This window comes from Ranitomeya variabilis, chromosome 4 (genome assembly GCF_051348905.1).
Source record: "Ranitomeya variabilis isolate aRanVar5 chromosome 4, aRanVar5.hap1, whole genome shotgun sequence".
NCBI classification, from domain to species: Eukaryota; Metazoa; Chordata; class Amphibia; order Anura; family Dendrobatidae; genus Ranitomeya; species Ranitomeya variabilis.
Genome location: NC_135235.1, coordinates 414,795,675 through 414,813,767, shown reverse-complemented (window position 1 = coordinate 414,813,767; position 18,093 = coordinate 414,795,675). Strand labels below are relative to the sequence as shown.

The window sequence follows — 18,093 nt, the reverse complement described above, 5'->3', positions numbered from 1 at the left end:
CCGCTTTGCTGGCTCCACTCCCTCTGGTGAAGGCAACAATGCTTTCAGCAACTGCACAGATAAGAATGGAGCAAGGGTAGCAGTCATGGGACTACCCACATGACCGCCACTCTTAAAGGGGTTTTATATTAGTTGAATACCCCTATCCCATGCCTGGAGTTTGTAAGTAAAAAAACAAACTATTCCTTTCACCCTGTCCAGGTCCAATATTCAGTCTCCTCCGCTCTTCCCAGTGTCTGTTTTTGTCTGCAGCGATGACGTCTCGTCCACAATGCTGCAGCCGATGACTAAGCTCTTCCCGAGATAACGGCACAAGCCGCTCAGTTATTGGCTATGGTGCTGTCAACAATAAAAGAACCTCAAATCAGCAGCGTAGACTCTACTGGACCTGGGGAGGGTAGATAAAGATAGGGTTTTTTTGAGTGTGGGCTTTATTTCAAAACAAACCACAGCTGGGAACAGGGGTTTTCCAAACCCTGAAACCGCTTTAGATGCTAAGGACTTTGTAGCACCCGCTGTCTGGGCTTTACTTTGGGTTAGATTCTGTGTATAGGGCTATTGGAAACAGTTGAGCATGTGCTCGTCTGTACCCATCTGCCCATAGACTTTTCAGAGGAGCAGCACTTTACATGCTGGACCACCAATTCATCCAACTCCCCTGATCTGCGGATTTTTTGGAGTCCTACCGGTGGGGCCCCAAGTTAATAGATTACTCCATTGGATGCGGGATAAACATCAGTTTTGTGTCAACTGCTTTGTAAATGTGGTTCGACGTCACTATATGTCCGACAGATGTATCCAGTCAGAGAAATCCACAAGAGGGGTGTCCTGATGTTCCCCATCTGAATTCCCAAGGCTGCCCACAGGAAAATGTTCCTGACTTACAAGATAAACAGGTAGATGAAGTAGAGTTTCTCAATACCAAGTCTGTATTGGGCTTGTCTGGATCTTTTTGGTCCCTTGTTCTCATTATTGTGATGTTTTTATGACAATATCGTAGACTTTAAACTCCACCTTAAATCATGGACAAGATGACATTAAAGTAGAAGCTGAAGCTGAAGAAGAGGAGACACATGTGAGTGGTGACCAGCAGTGCAGGGAGGAGAAGCTACTAGTAGATATTGCAATTGGTAAGTAATCACCATTAACCCCTTAGTGACAGCCAATTTGATACTTAATGACCAGGACAATTTTTACAATTCTAACCACTGTCCCTTTATGAGGTAATAACTGTGGAACGCGTCAATGTATCCCACTGATTCTGAGATTGGTTTTTTCGTGACATATTGTACTTCATGTTATCGGTAAAATTTCCTCGATATGACTTGCGTTTATTTATGAAAAAAAAAAACGGAAATATGGCGAAAATTTAACAATTTTCAAATTTTGAATTTTTATGCCCTTAAATTACACAGATGTGTGAGGTATGTGGTATTTGAGGGGTGTACATGACAGAAAATACCCCAAACTGACACCATTCTAAAAACTGCACCCCTTAATGTGCTCAAAACCACATTCAAGAAGTTTATTAACCCTTTACGTTCTTCACAGGAACTGAAGTAATGTGGAAGGGAAAAATGAACATTTAAAGGGGTTGTCCACTACTTTCAGTTAACCCCCCAATGTATCCCCGCGAGGCCCCTAATGAATTTTATAAATACCTTCCGTTGCCGTTTTCGCCTGTGAGCGGCGCTATGGCGGCGGCTGAGTCCGGATCACGTGACGCCCAGGCTGCAGCCACGGCTAATTTCCGCCGATGTCACGTCAATTTCCAGACTCTGGAAATTGACGTGACGTCAGCAACAGGCGTGTCCCAGCCGCACAGTCAGCAGTCACTCAAGAGTGACTGGGCTATGGGCGGGGCTGTGGGCTGCCTACGGGGCTGTGCTGGGGGCGGGCGGGGCTGTGCTGGGATCTGCTGGCCGGCCGCGCTCATGTGCCGAGATGTGCGGCCTGTGCGACGGCCGGTGCCGTGGCGGCTTTCGTTGCGGCGGCCCATGCTGTTGTGAATTCTGCTCTTGGGCTCCCTCCGGTGGTTATAAGTGGTAGCGCTGCTGTCTGTCCTTCACAGCAGTCATTAGGTGTGTCCACTTTGGACTGGGCTATTTAGTCTGGCTTCACCCTTTAGTCAGTGCCAGTTGTTAATTGTTTCTGGAGGATTCACATCCCTTCCTGGTCTCTCCTGCTTGCTGTTCTTTTCAACAAGATAAGTTCTGCTTGTTTTTGCTGCCCACATGTTGTGGGCCTTATTGTTCAGTGCATTTCATGTTTTTTCTTGTCCAGCTTAATCTGTGTAAGGATTTATGCAGTCAAGCTGGAATCTCTGGAGAGGCAGATATACCCTCCATGCCTTTAGTTAGCTGTGGAGTTTTCTGTATTTTCTGTGGTGGATATTTTCTAGCTTTTTTAATACTAACAGCATAGTACTCTGTCCTGTCCTTTCTATTTAGCTAGATTGGCCTCCTTTGCTAAATTCTCATTTCAGTCTGTGTATGTTTTTTCCCTCTCCTCTCACAGTCAATATTTGTGGGGGGCTGCCTGTTCTTTGGGGATTTTCTCTGAGGCAAGATAGTTTTCCCTTTTCTATCTTTAGGGGTAATTAGTCCTCCGGCTGTGACGAGATGTCTAGGGAGCGCTAGGTACATTCCACGGCTACTTCTAGTTGCGGTGTTAGGTTCAGGGTCTGCGGTCAGTACAGGTACCACCTTCTCCAGAGTACGTCCCATGCTGCTCTTAAGCCACCAAATCATAACAGTACAACTGGCCAACAATGAGTTAACCGCATCTCAGAAGAAGGGAAGGAAAGTGCTGAGCCATTTTTTTTTCTCTAGTCTGTTGTGTTTTTTTTTTCTCTTCCCTCTTTGCCTCTGGGTGGCTCAGGAGTTCGGCGCTGGTATGGATGTTCAGGGACTGTCTTCTTGTGTGGATCAACTTGCTGCTAGAGTACAGGGTATTTCCGATTATATTGTTCAGACTCCAGTTTTAGAGCCTAGAATTCCAACTCCTGATTTGTTTTTTGGGGATAGGTCCAAATTTCTGAGCTTTAAAAATAACTGTAAACTGTTTTTTTCTCTGAAACCCCGTTCCTCTGGCGATCCCATCCAGCAGGTTAGAATTATTATATCTCTGCTGCGTGGAGACCCCCAGGATTGGGCATTTGCCCTGGAACCTGGGAATCCGGCGTTGCTTAATGTAGACACCTTTTTTCAGGCGCTTGGGTTATTGTATGACGAACCTAATTCAGTGGATCATGCTGAGAAGACCTTGTTGGCCCTGTCACAGGGTCAAGAAGCGGCAGAATCATATTGCCAGAAGTTTAGAAAATGGTCTGTTCTGACTAAATGGAATGAGGATGCCTTGGCGGCAATCTTCAGAAAGGGGCTTTCTGAATCCGTTAAAGATGTTATGGTGGGGTTCCCCACGCCTGCTGGTCTGAATGATTCTATGTCTCTGGCCATTCAGATTGATCGGCGCTTGCGCGAGCGCAGAGTTGTGCACACTATGGCATTGTCTTCCGAGCGGAGTCCTGAGCCTATGCAGTGTGATAGGATTGTGTCTAGAGCTGAACGACAAGGATTCAGACGTCAGAATAGGTTGTGTTTTTACTGCGGCGATTCTGCTCATGTTATTTCTGATTGCCCTAAGCGTGCCAAGAGAATCGCTAATTCCGTTACCATCAGTACTGTACAACCTAAATTTCTGTTATCTGTGACCCTGATCTGCTCATTATCGTCATTTTCTGTCATGGCATTTGTGGATTCAGGCGCCGCTCTAAATTTAATGGACTTAGAATTTGCCAGACGTTGTGGTTTCCCCTTGCAGCCATTGCAGAGTCCTATTCCTTTGAGGGGCATTGATGCTACACCGTTGGCTAAAAATAAACCTCAGTTTTGGACACAGCTGACTATGTGCATGGCGCCAGCCCATCAGGAAGATTGTCGTTTTTTGGTGTTGCATAATTTGCATGATGCTATTGTGCTTGGTTTCCCATGGTTACAGGTGCATAATCCGGTATTAGATTGGAAATCTATGTCTGTGACTAGTTGGGGTTGTCAGGGGGTTCATGGTGACGTTCCTGTGATGTCAATTGCCTCCTCCCCCTCTTCGGAAATTCCTGAGTTTTTGGCAGATTTCCAGGATGTATTCGATGAGCCCAAGTCCAGTTCATTTCCACCGCATAGGGACTGTGATTGTGCTATTGACTTGATTCCGGGCTGTAAGTTCCCTAAGGGACGACTTTTCAACCTGTCTGTGCCAGAACATACCGCCATGCGGAGCTATGTGAAGGAATCCTTGGAGAAGGGGCATATTCGGCCATCTTCTTCACCATTGGGAGCAGGTTTTTTCTTTCTTGGCAAAAAAGATGGCTCCTTGAGACCCTGTATTGATTATCGCCTCTTGAATAAGATCACGGTCAAATTCCAATACCCTTTGCCTTTGCTTTCTGATCTGTTTGCTAGGATTAAGGGGGCTAGTTGGTTTACTAAGATTGACCTTCGAGGGGCATATAATCTGGTTCGTATTAAGCAGGGGGACGAATGGAAAACTGCGTTTAATACGCCCGAAGGCCATTTTGAATACCTTGTGATGCCATTCGGACTCTCTAATGCTCCATCTGTGTTTCAGTCCTTCATGCATGATATATTTCGGAATTATCTTGATAAATTCATGATTGTATATTTGGATGATATTTTGATTTTTTTCAGATGATTGGGAGTCTCATGTGAAACAAGTCAGGATGGTATTTCAGATCCTTCGTGATAATGCCCTGTTTGTGAAGGGGTCTAAGTGCCTCTTTGGAGTACAGAAGGTTTCTTTTTTGGGCTTCATTTTTTCCCCCTCATCTATAGAAATGGATCCGGTTAAGGTTCAGGCCATTCATAATTGGATCCAGCCCACATCCGTGAAGAGCCTTCAGAAATTTTTGGGCTTTGCTAATTTTTATCGCCGTTTCATTGCCAACTTCTCCAGTGTGGTTAAACCCCTGACCGATTTGACGAAGAAAGGCGCTGATGTGACGAATTGGTCCTCTGCGGCTGTTTTTCTGCCTTTCAGGAGCTTAAACGCCGATTTACTTCTGCCCCTGTTTTGCGTCAGCCGGATGTTTCTCTTCCTTTTCAGGTTGAGGTTGACGCTTCTGAGATTGGGGCAGGGGCCGTTTTGTCTCAGAGGAATTCTGATGGTTCCTTGATGAAACTGTGTGCCTTCTTTTCCCGAAAGTTTTCGCCTGCGGAACGCAATTATGATGTCGGCAATCGTGAGTTGTTGGCTATGAAGTGGGCATTTGAGGAGTGGCGACATTGGCTTGAGGGGGCCAAGCACCGTATTGTGGTCTTGACCGATCATAAGAATCTGATTTACCTCGAGTCTGCCAAACGGCTGAATCCTAGACAGGCCCGATGGTCCCTGTTTTTCTCCCGTTTTGATTTTGTTGTCTCGTATCTTCCGGGTTCCAAGAACGTTAAGGCTGATGCCCTCTCTAGGAGTTTTTTGCCTGATTCCCCTGGGGTCCTTGAGCCGGTCGGCATTCTGAAGGAGGGGGTGATTCTTTCTGCCATCTCCCCTGATTTGCGACGGGTTCTTCAGGAATTTCAGGCTGATAAACCTGACCGCTGTCCAGTGGGGAAACTGTTTGTTCCTGACAGATGGACTAGCAAAGTGATTTCTGAGGTTCATTGTTCTGTGTTGGCTGGCCATCCTGGGATTTTTGGTACCAGAGATTTGGTTAGTAGGTCTTTTTGGTGGCCTTCTTTGTCACGGGATGTGCGTTCTTTTGTGCAGTCCTGTGGGACTTGTGCGCGGGCCAAGCCTTGCTGTTCCCACGCTAGTGGGTTGCTCTTGCCTTTGCCAGTCCCTGAGAGGCCTTGGACGCATATTTCTATGGATTTAATTTCAGATCTTCCTGTTTCCCAGAGGATGTCGGTTATCTGGGTGATTTGTGACCGGTTTTCTAAGATGGTTCATTTGGTACCTTTGTCTAAATTGCCATCCTCTTCTGATTTGGTGCCGTTGTTTTTTCTGCATGTGGTTCGTTTGCATGGCATTCCGGAGAATATTGTGTCCGATAGAGGGTCCCAGTTTGTTTCTAGGTTTTGGCGGGCCTTTTGTGCTAGGCTGGGCATTGATTTGTCTTTTTCTTCCGCATTTCATCCTCAGACAAATGGCCAAACCGAGCGAACTAACCAGACTTTGGAAACTTATTTGAGATGCTTTGTGTTTGCCGATCAGGATGATTGGGTGGCTTTCTTGCCATTGGCCGAGTTTGCCCTTAATAATCGGGCTAGTTCTGCTACCTTGGTTTCACCCTTCTTTTGTAATTCTGGGTTTCATCCTCGTTTTTCTTCAGGGCAGGTTGAGCCTTCTGATTGTCCTGGGGTGGACTCTGTGGTTGACAGGTTGCAGCAAATTTGGGCTTATGTTGTGGACAATTTGGTGTTGTCTCAGGAGGAGGCTCAGCGTTTTGCTAACCGTCGTCGGCGTGTGGGTTCCCGGCTTCGGGTTGGGGATTTGGTCTGGTTGTCTTCCCATCATGTTCCTATGAAGGTTTCTTCCCCGAGGTTCAAGCCTCGGTTTATTGGTCCTTATAGGATTTCTGAGATTATCAATCCAGTGTCTTTTCGTTTGGCCCATCCAGCCTCTTTTTCCATCCATAATGTTTTTCATAGATCTTTGTTGCGGAAATATGTGGTGCCCGTTGTTCCCTCTGTTGATCCTCCTGCCCCGGTGTTGATTGATGGGGTGTTGGAGTATGTTGTTGAGAAGATCTTGGATTCTCGTTTTTCAAGGCGGAGGCTTCAGTATCTTGTCAAGTGGAAGGGTTATGGCCAGGAGGATAATTCTTGGGTTGTTGCCTCCGATGTTCATGCTGACGATTTGGTTCGTGCCTTCCATTTGGCTCGTCCTGATCGGCCTGGGGGCTCTGGTGAGGGTTTGGTGACCCCTCCTCAAGGGGGGGGTACTGTTGTGAATTCTGCTCTTGGGCTCCCTCCGGTGGTTATAAGTGGTAGCGCTGCTGTCTGTCCTTCACAGCAGTCATTAGGTGTGTCCACTTTGGACTGGGCTATTTAGTCTGGCTTCACCCTTTAGTCAGTGCCAGTTGTTAATTGTTTCTGGAGGATTCACATCCCTTCCTGGTCTCTCCTGCTTGCTGTTCTTTTCAACAAGATAAGTTCTGCTTGTTTTTGCTGCCCATATGTTGTGGGCCTTATTGTTCAGTGCATTTCATGTTTTTTCTTGTCCTGCTTAATCTGTGTAAGGATTTATGCAGTCAAGCTGGAATCTCTGGAGAGGCAGATATACCCTCCATGCCTTTAGTTAGCTGTGGAGTTTTTTGTATTTTCTGTAGTGGATATTTTCTAGCTTTTTTAATACTAACCGCATAGTACTCTGTCCTGTCCTTTCTATTTAGCTAAAAGTGGCCTCCTTTGCTAAATTCTCATTTCAGTCTGTGTATGTTTTTTCCCTCTCCTCTCACAGTCAATATTTGTGGGGGGCTGCCTGTTCTTTGGGGATTTTCTCTGAGGCAAGATAGTTTTCCCTTTTCTATCTTTAGGGGTAATTAGTCCTCCGGCTGTGACGAGATGTCTAGGGTGCGCTAGGTACATTCCACGGCTACTTCTAGTTGCGGTGTTAGGTTCAGGGTCTGCGGTCAGTACAGATACCACCTTCTCCAGAGTACGTCCCATGCTGCTCTTAAGCCACCAAATCATAACACCGTGCGGCTGCCGGTGCCATGGCGGCGTTCGTTGCGGCGGCCCGTGCGACTGCCGGTGCCGTGGCGGCGTTCATTGCGGCGGCCGGTGCCGTGGCGGCGTTCGTTGCGGCGGCCGGTGCCGTGGCGGCGTTCGTTGCGGCGGCCCGTGCGGCGGCCGGTGCCGTTGCGGTGGCCGGTGCGGCGGCGGCCGATGCCGTGGCGGCGGCTGGTGCGTCAGCGGCGGCCGGTGCCGTTGCGGTGGCCGGTGCGGTGGTGGTGGCCTGTGCGACGGCGGGGGTCTGTGCGTTGAAACCGAAGGTGCTGGAGTGTGACTGTGCGGTGGTGATGGCATCGTCGTCTCTGTGTGCAGGCTTCGTCCGATGTGACTACAAGTCCCATCGGGCTCTGCCTGCTACAGTGACAGTCAGTGACACATTAGCCAATGATGGGACAGTAGTAGTCCCATCATCCAGCTAATGTGTTGAATGTAAAAAACAAACAAACACACACATATACAGTACATACATACATACATAGAACACACATACAAAACATGCGACGACATGCGCCATGCGACGACATGCAGCAAGCGACATGTTACAACATGCGACGACATGCAGCATGCGACATGCGACGACATGAGACAACATGCGGCGACATGCAGCATGCGACATGTGACAACATGCGCCATGCAACGACATGTGCCATGCGACGACATGCAGCAAGCGACATGTGACAACATGCGATGACATGCAGCATGCGATGACATGTGCCATGCGATGACATGCACCATGCAGCATGCAACATGAAACAACTTGCGGCGACATGCACAATGCGACGACATGCGCCATGCGACGACATGCAGCATGCGACGACATGTAGCATGTGACATGTGACAACATGCGCCATGCGACGACATGCGACATGCAACGACATGCGCCATGCGACGACATGCAGCATATGACATCATGCAACATGCCACATACAGTACATACATACAGTACATACATACATACAACATACATATAGACATACAGTACATGTAACATAGAGTACATACTCACCATCACTTGTCACTTTGTTCCTCGAAGCCAGTGTTATCTGTAAAAAATATTTAAATAATAAACAAACAATATACTCCCTGATCCGCAGAAATCCAATTAAAACGAGTGTCCCTCGACGATCTCCTGTGGAGAGCAGGAGCATCAGCTGATGCGACTGCTCTCCAGGGGCTCCAGGAACACAATGAGGGGAGGAAGGTATCCTTCCACAATGTAGTCCCCACAATGTATTCCTACGCCCCTGTGAAAAAATAGTCCCTAGTCTCACTTTATGGCATTGCTGTGTGAGAAAGTTCCCATGCAGCTTTTTGCCATAAAGTGAGACCAGTGAACTATAGTAACCTCTCAGTGATGCACTGCAGGAGCCATTGTCTCCTGTCAGTATGTCACTGAAGGTCCTATAGAGCAGTGACATCACCTGATGTCACTGTTCTATAGGGGAGATCGTCGTGGGACACTCGTTATTAATTGGACTACGGCGGACAGGTAGTATATGGTTTATTATTTTACGTTTTTTGCAGGTGCTGAAGTATGGTAAGTATGGTTAAATGAAGAATAATAAAATACTTTTTTCCTAATGTGTGTTTTATTAACCCTTTATTGCTATTGGATTAATAGGTGTCTTATTGACGCCACTCCATTATTAACCCAGCTTAATGTCACCTTACAATAGCAAGGTGACATTAACCCCTTATTACCCCATATCCCACCGCTACACGGGAGTGGGAAGAGAGGGGCTAAGTGCCAGAATTGGTACATCTTACAGATGCGCCATTTCTGGGGCGGCTGCGGACTGGTATTTGTAGCCGGGGGGGGAGACCAATATCCATGGCCCCTCTCTAGGCTATGAATATCAGCCCGCAGCTGTCTGCGTAGCCTTTCTGGCTATAAAATATAGGGGGACCCCACTTCATTTTTTGGGGGGGATCCCCCTATTTTAATAGCCAGTAAAGGCTACGCAGACAGCTGCGGGCTGATATTCATAGCAGGCTACAAATATTGGCCCCCGGCCGTCGGCTTTCCCCCTCTGGCGCAGAAAATTTCACGGGAGCCCACACCATTTTTTTTTCTTTTTTTTTTTTTTTTGAACTGAAACATATTGTTCATTAACCCCTTTCTGCCAGCTGACGAAATAGTACGTCAGCTGGCAGCATCCCCCGCTTTGAGGTGGGCTTCGCGGTGAGCCCACTTCAAAGCCGCAACATGTCAGCTGTTTTCAATACAAAAAAAAATGTACATGATCGCTAAACGGCATAGCGAGAAAAAAAAATCAAAAGACAAAATTAAGTTTTTTTGGTCGCCGCGACACTGCATTAAAATGCAATAATGGGTGATCAAAAGAACGTATCTGCACAAAAGTGGTATCATTGAAAACGTCAACTCGGCGCGCAAAAAATTAGCCCTCACCCGATCCGATATCTCAGAACATATAGACGATACGCGTATCGGAAAATGGCGCAATTATTTTATTTCTTTTTAGCAAACTTTGGAATCTTTTTTTACCACTTAGATAAAAAATAACCTAGACATGTTTGGTGTCTATGAACTCGTAATGACCTGGAGAATCATAATGGCAGGTCAGTTTTATGCTGTGTGCACACGTTGCAGATTTGGGTGCAGAATTTTCTGCACAAAATCTGCATCTCCTTGCAAAAAACGCCGCTGCGTTTTGGATGCATTTTTTTCACGTTTTTTTCATGTTTTTTGCGCGGTTTTGATGCGGGTTTTTTGTGTGGTTTTGATGCAGTTCTTGGTGCGGTTTTTGTTGCTTTTTTGCGTGTTTTTTGTGCGTTTTTGTATGCGTTTTTGAAAGCTAAATAAAGATGTATTATTGAACAAAAAAAAATGATTTGTGATGTCATTATTGTCCGACCAACCCACACTCAATTACACACAGATAGATAGACATATAGATGATAGATGAAATGGATAGACAGATCTACATATAGATAGATCTATAGATGCATACATCTATCTTGTCATATATCTATCTGTAGATGTGTCTGGATAGATATATCTATTGATAGATGTATGGATAGTGTAGGGTGTGTGTCCACTGTCCGGATTACATCCGAATGAGCTGCAGATTGGATGCTGCGTACTTGTAGTCCCATCGGATGATGCCTGCACACACACCCCAAAAGACCCCCCGCACAGCCCCACACACATCCGAACAGCCCGCAGACCCCGCACACACCTGAACAGTCCCGCACAGCGCCGCACACATCCGAACAGCCCGCAGACCCCGTCCGCACACACATACACGCACACCGTCACCGCCCACACACTTCCATCCTCCCGAGCTGCTGCGTTTCTCAGACCCACATCCGCATCTAAACTGCAGTTCTTTTTTACATCTGCAGTTTTGCTGCGGATGTGCCCGACTCAATGAAAGTCTATGGGTGCATAAACGCTGCAGTTTGGCACAAAAGAAGTGACATGCTGCGGAAAAAAAAAAAGCTGTGTTTCGGTGCGGCTTTTTCCACAGCATGTGCACAAGTCTGCGGCTCCCATAGACTTACATTGGTTGTGCACTACACTGCGGATTTGATGCAATTGTGTGCGGCAAAAAATGCTGCGGATCTGCAATCAAATCCGCAACGGGTGCATAGAGCCTTAGCATTTAGTGAACCTAGCAAAAAAGCCAAGCAAAAAACAAGTGTGGGATTGCACTTTTTTTGCAATTTCATCGCAATTTGACTTTTTTTCACATTTTCTGTTACACGACATGGTAAAACCAATGGTGTCATTCAAAAGTAGAACTTGTCCCGCCAAAGATAAGCCCTCACATGGCCATATTGATGGAAAAATGATGGCCCTGGAAAGAAGGGGAGCGATAAACGAAAAAAGCTCCAGGGGTCAAGGGGTTTAGAAACATGAGTATGGACATATCTATGGAAATAGACAGATATATAGATATATCTGTATGTATCTATCTATCTATCTATCTATCTATCTATCTATCTATCTATCTATCTATCCATCCCATATCTATCTATCTGTCCCATATCTATCTATCTATCTATCTATCTATCTATCTATCTATCTATCTATCTATCTGTCATGGAGTGTGGGTTGGACAAATGTAAAAGAGGAGGTTGGACAGAAATGACATCACAAATCTTTTTGAAGATAGAGGAGGGAGGGGTTGGGGTGTGTTTTGGAGTGGGTGTGCCAGGTGCAGAGTTACAGGCGAGTGCAATGCATCATGGAACTTGTAGTATTAGAGCACAATAACTCAGGAGAAAGGAAGTTGTCGATTAACCCCATGAGAGCTGGATGCAGCACTGAAGATGTGCTGCTACAGCATGATAAAAGGTAATATTGCTAAAATAAACACAGTGGATGTTTTCAGTGGCACATAATAGAAAGATTTATGAAAAAAAAAATGTTTATTGTAGTGGACAACTTCTTTAACATTTTTTCACAAACATTTTACTTCAGAACCAATTTTTTTTATTTCCAACAGTGAAAAAAGAGAAAATGAACCAAAAAAAATGTTGTTCAATTTCTCCTGAATACACCGATACCCTATATGTGGGGAAAAAACACAGTTTGGGCACATGACAGAGCTCAGAAGGGAAGGAGCGCCGTTTGACTTTTTCAATGCAGATTTGGGTGGTATTGAGATCGGACGCCTTGTCGCGTTTGGAGAGCCCCTGATGTGCCTAAACATTGGAAACTCCCCACAAGTGACACCATTTTGGAAAGTAGGCCCCCAAAGGAACTTGTCTAGATGTGTGGTGAGCACTTTTTTTTTTTTTTTAAATTCGTTTGTGGTGAGCACTTTGAACCCCCAAGTGCTTCACAGACGTTTAGAACATAGAGCCGTGAAAATAAAAAATCATATTTTTTTCACAAAAATTACTTTTTGCCCCCAAATTTTTATTTTTTCAAGGGTAACCACTGTTTGGGTGCATGGCAGGGCTCAGAAGGGAGGGAGCAACGTTTGACTTTTTGAACGCAAAATTGACTGGAATCAATGGAGGCGCCATTTTGCGTTTAGAGACCCCCTGATGTACCTAAAAACAGTGGAAACCCCCCCAATTCTAACTCCAACCCTAACCCCAACACACCCCTTACCCTAATTCCAACCATAACCCTAACCCCAACACAAAAACCTAATCCCAACTCTATCCATAACCCTAACTACAAACCTAACCCCAACACACCCCTAACCCTAATCCCAACCATAACCACATACCTGACCCCAACACGCCCCTTACCCTAACCCCAACACACCCCTCACCCTAATCCCAACCAGAACCCTAACCACAAACCTAACCTTAACACACCCCTAATGCTAACCCTAACTTTAGCCCAACTCACTTTAGTCCAACTTACTTTAGCCCAAATCTAACCCTAATGGAAACATGGAAATAAATATTTTTTTTAATTTTATTATTCTTCCCTAACTAACTTTTATTTATTTTTTATTTTTTATTTTGATCGCTGTGAAAAATGTCCTATTGTTGCCGAGTGCCGTCCGGCAGATCTTGGCAGGCTCACTTCACATGTCGCCCGTCATTTTCTCCCGGCATAAGACTCCTGCGGCCAGGGAACATCACGGGGAAGCAGTGGGGGGGGGGATTGGGGGACCCTATTTCTCTCCTATAGTGTGCGATCACATCAGAGAAGAGAGAAATTAAATGCAAAATCTCACTTTTTTTTTTTTGTTTGCGGTCGCCGTTATACCTATAATAATGGCGATTGCAACACCAGGGTCGGTTAAAACCGACCCGAATCATGTTCTCTGGAGTCTCAGCTGCCCCCGGCAACCGAGACCCCGGAGAAATTCCGACGCTGAGAGGCGCTATAACCTTAAACCTCAGCGCCGTTAAAAAGCGGCGCTGTGGTTTAAGTACTCATAGCTGCCGCCGTTAAAAGGCATATCGGTGGTCGATAAAGGGTTAACCCCTTTCTGCCATCGGATGGAATAGTACCCGGAAGAGTCCACATCAAAGCTGGGACATGTCAGCTGTTTTGAACAGCTGACATGTGCCCGCAATAGGCACGGGCAGAATCGCGATCCGCCCGCACCTATTAACTAGTTAAATGCCGCTGTCAAACTCTGACAGCGGCATTTAAGGTGCACTTCCAGCCATCGGGCCGGAAATAAGCGCACCGCTGACCCCCGTCATGTGATTGAGGGTTAGCGGTCCATCGGCATGAGAACCAGAGGTCTTCTGGAGACCTCTATGGTTGTTGATGCTGAATTGCTGTGAGCACCACCCTGTGGTCGGCGCTCATAGCAATTATGTAATTCAGCTACATAGAGATGATCTGAACATCGCTCCTAAGTAGCAGAGCCGATCAGGCTATGCCAGCTTCTAGTCTCCCATAGAGGCTATTAAAGTAAAAAAGAATGTTTTTAAAAATGTGAAAAAAAAATATATCTACTATATAATTGTCTAAGGGTCACTTCCGTCTGTCCTTCTATCTGTAACGGTTATTCGTTCGCTGATTGGTCTCGCCAGCTGCCTGTCCGGAAGAAAATGGCCGCTCCTTACTCCCCGCACTCACTGCCCGGCGCCCGCATACTCCCCTCCGCTCACCGCTCACACAGGGTTAATGCCGGCGGTAACGGACCGTGTTATGCCGCGGGTAACGCACTCCGTTACCGCTGCTATTAACCCTGTGTGACCAAGTTTTTTTTACTATTGACGCAGCCAATGCAGCGCCAATAGTAAAAACATCTAATGTTAAAAATAATTAAAAAAATAAAAAACGATTATATACTCACCTATGCCACCTTTCCCGCTCCTCGCGATGCAACCGGCACGTTCCGGTGGCACAGATGGTCTGGCAGAAGGACCTGCCATGACGTCACGGTCATGTGACCGCGACGTCATCACAAGTCCTGCGCGGAAAGGACCTGCCGTGACGTCATGGTCATGTGACCGCTACACGGTCATGTGACCGCGATGTCATGACAGGTCCTGCACGACAAGGACCTGCCATGACGTCACGGTCATGTGACCGCATCACGGTCACGTGACCGCGACGTCATCACACCCTGGGACCAGAGGATGCCGCCTGCACCCCACACAGGCAACAGAGCTACAACGCGCTTGCGGAAGGTGAGTATATGTTTATTTTTAATTTTTTTAACCTGTGTCATACGTGGATGGGCAATATGCTACATAGCTGGGCAATATACGACTTGCGTCATACGTGGCTGGGCAATATACTACATAGCTGGGCAATATACTACATGGGCTGTGCAATATACTACGTGGCTCTGTGCTGTATACTACGTCACTGGGCAATATACTACGTCACTGGGCAATATACTACGTCACTGGGCAATATACTATGTGGCTCTGCTGTATACTACGTCACTGGGCAATATACAATGTAACTGGGCAATATACAATGTAACTAGGTAATATACTACTTGGCTGGGCAATATACTACGTGGCTGGGCAATATACTACGTGGCTGTGCAATATACTACGTGGCTGGGCAATATATTACGTGGCTGGGAAATATACTACGTGGCTGGGCAATATACTACGTGACTGGGCAATATACTACTTGACTGGGCAATATACTACGTGGCTGGGCAATATATTACGTGGCTGGGCAATATACTACGTGGCTGGGCAATATACTACGTGGACATACATATTCTAGAATACCCGAAGCGTTAGAATCGGGCAACCATCTAGTGTGTGTATATATATATATATATATATATATATATATATATATACTAGCTGTACTACCCGGCTTCGCCCGGGGTAATAACTGCTGTTAGCAAAATAGAATGTGTTAACAAAAATTTATTCTGCACAAAAAAAACACAAATCAAATAGATAGAAATGTAATTATTAAAAGGCAACAACTAAGCTAATAGAAGCATTTTACAACATATATTTCAACACCAGAGATATTCCACACAGATTTAACTAAATTGGCCAAGTAATGTGAAGTAATCTTCTACTACTTATTCGAGAGCCTTTTGATAAACGACATTCTTAGTTTTTCCTTCAGGTGCAAAGACAAACAGATTTTTGGCTGTTCCAACTCTTGAACAGGCCACATAAAGTTGACCATGAGAAAAGCATGGAGATTGCAAATCGATTCCAACTACTTTCAAGGACTGTCCCTGAGCCTTGTTGATGGACATAGCAAATGCCAGTCGAACAGGAAACTGGAGGCGTTTAAAATCAAAAGGCAAATCAGATGGAATGAGAGGAATTGTTGGAATGAAAACATCTTCTCCTGTGGCACATCCTGTCAAAATGGTTGCCTCAATTACATGTGGAAACAGGTTCTTAATCAAGAGTCTTGTTCCATTACACAGCTTTGGCGGATCCAAATTTCTCAATAGCAGAATAGGTGCTCCAGGTTTTAGAAAGAGGTTGTGAGGAGGAAGTCCTTGTGGCTCCAAGGAATTGAGGAACTCAGTTGGATAAAATAATGCTTGAGCAGGGTCTATTACTGTATCTACTGACTTGTAAGTTGTGCACAAACCTGGAAGGAGATTTAGAATTTGAAGATTGATCTTGTTGACGCTGTCATTTTTGGGAGCTAGAATAGCCCTTTCACACAGCCAGCCAGAATTTTTGAAGTGGAGTTGAATGTTTGGAAAAACCTTTGCTTTCAACTCCTCAATGGAAGTCACAATGCAACAAAAGTTGCTTGGGAAGGTGATCTGTCCAGTGGTTGAGTTTACTGGTGCCTTGCCATCTCCAATAGTCAACAGCTGGCTCGAAAACAGTCCAGCAAAAACATCGCCTGTCATGTAGACCCTCATGTTTGTGTTCAGTGAAATTTTCTTTACTTTTCTCCAAAGGTACGATGCTTTGAGACAGGCATTGAGTTCGTCTGCAGGGGTTGATCTTGGAATAACAGGTAGTGTTTGGTGGAAGTCACCTGCCAAAACAACAACTACTCCTCCCATGATATATTTGTTGCTACGCAGGTCTTGCAGCAGTCTGTCCACTGCTTCCAGAGCCCTTTTGTGTGACATGGTGCATTCATCCCAAATGATGGCACTGCATTTTTGAAGCAATTTGGCCAGTCCTGATCCCTTGGCAATATTACACACGGGGCTGTCACTATGAGACAGGTTAAGTGGTAGTTTGAATGTCGAATGTGCTGTCCTGCCACCGTTTAAAAGCGTAGCTGCAATTTCAGAAGATGCCACTGCAAGTGCAATCTTTTTTTGTTGTCGAAATTTTGCCAGGAGCAAGTTGATTACAAATGTCTTTCCTGTTCCACCTGGAGCATCAAGGAAGACAATCCCACCTTTGTTGGTTTCACTGAAACTTAAAATATAATTATAGGCGTCCCTTTGATCTGGTACCAATATTGGCTTGTTCTGAGACACACATGCTGTCAGTTCATCAATATTGTAGTTTGTTTCTATGAAAATCTCCCTACACGTTTGGATGCCTTCAGGATTTCTTTTTGGAGCAGGCAAACCAAGCAACTGTAAGGCTTTTCCTGACATCTCTATGCACTGATCTTCAAGGAGCATTAAAGTTTCATTGAACATTTCCTCAGTGAAGTTGATGAGTTGCTGAGGATTTTCCCTTCTAATCTGCATGAGGATGTCCTCACTGAGATCAGTTTTGTACTTTGTCCAAATCTCAAGAGGATTTGAAATGCTACAGGTTGTTAGAATAATAGCAAAGAGGTGTCTTAGTCGCTTTGGGGTTTGTGTGGCTGCTGCTTCCCTGAGGGTCATGTCCCAGTGTTCATCATTTTCCAGAAGTCCTTTTCTTTGGCAGGCTTCCCTGAATGTTTCACACACATGGCCTCCGACGGTCTTCAAGTCAGAAAATGATGTAGGGCCTTTGACAACATGAAGTAACATGCGCAGGTAGAAGCACTCTGCATTTGACGGATGAACAGTGTAGACGCGACCAAGCGTATCAGTTGCTTTCACCCCTGGCTAGCCTTCAATATCAAGCCCCCGTTTCCTCCGTTCCAGTGTTTTTCTGGAGGCATTCCAAGTGTAGTACTTTGGTAAATCACAGTAGAGAATTGTTTTTGCAAAAGGGTCTTGTTGACACAGCTCAAAAAATGCCAAGAGGGTGGTCTTAGGTGGTGTTAGGAGCTGCTGCTGTAAGTTTGCTGGGTTAAAATAAATTCTCTGTCCATTTTCCAAGTACACACTCAGATGCACAACTGGTGGGTAGCGCTCATGAATGGAGAATCCTAGTATTCTCCCAACAGCTTCATTGCTGCTTATGTACCTGCCCATCTGGAATGCCTCCACTTCATCAATAATAGGTCCATTTTTCTGGAGTTCAAAAACTGCTTGATCACTTCCTTTGTGGACATATTTGCAGATATACTTGATTGATTTCACAGAGTGGCAAGATT

The 18,093-nt window shown here is 45.6% G+C and overlaps 1 protein-coding gene across 2 annotated transcripts in view; it reads left to right on the top strand.

The window, feature by feature from the left end:
- The window catches only part of LOC143765031 (uncharacterized), a 52,673-nt gene that overhangs the window by 8,966 nt on the left and 25,614 nt on the right, over positions 1–18,093 (top strand). For both annotated transcript variants that reach the window (XR_013213315.1, XM_077251263.1), the window contains 2 exons: positions 793–896; positions 1,001–1,130. Coding sequence is in view for 1 of the 2 variants with exons in the window: in XM_077251263.1 (XP_077107378.1) it covers positions 793–896; positions 1,001–1,130 (234 nt within the window). In the remaining variant the exon portion in view is untranslated. The remainder of the gene's footprint in view (positions 1–792; positions 897–1,000; positions 1,131–18,093) is intronic.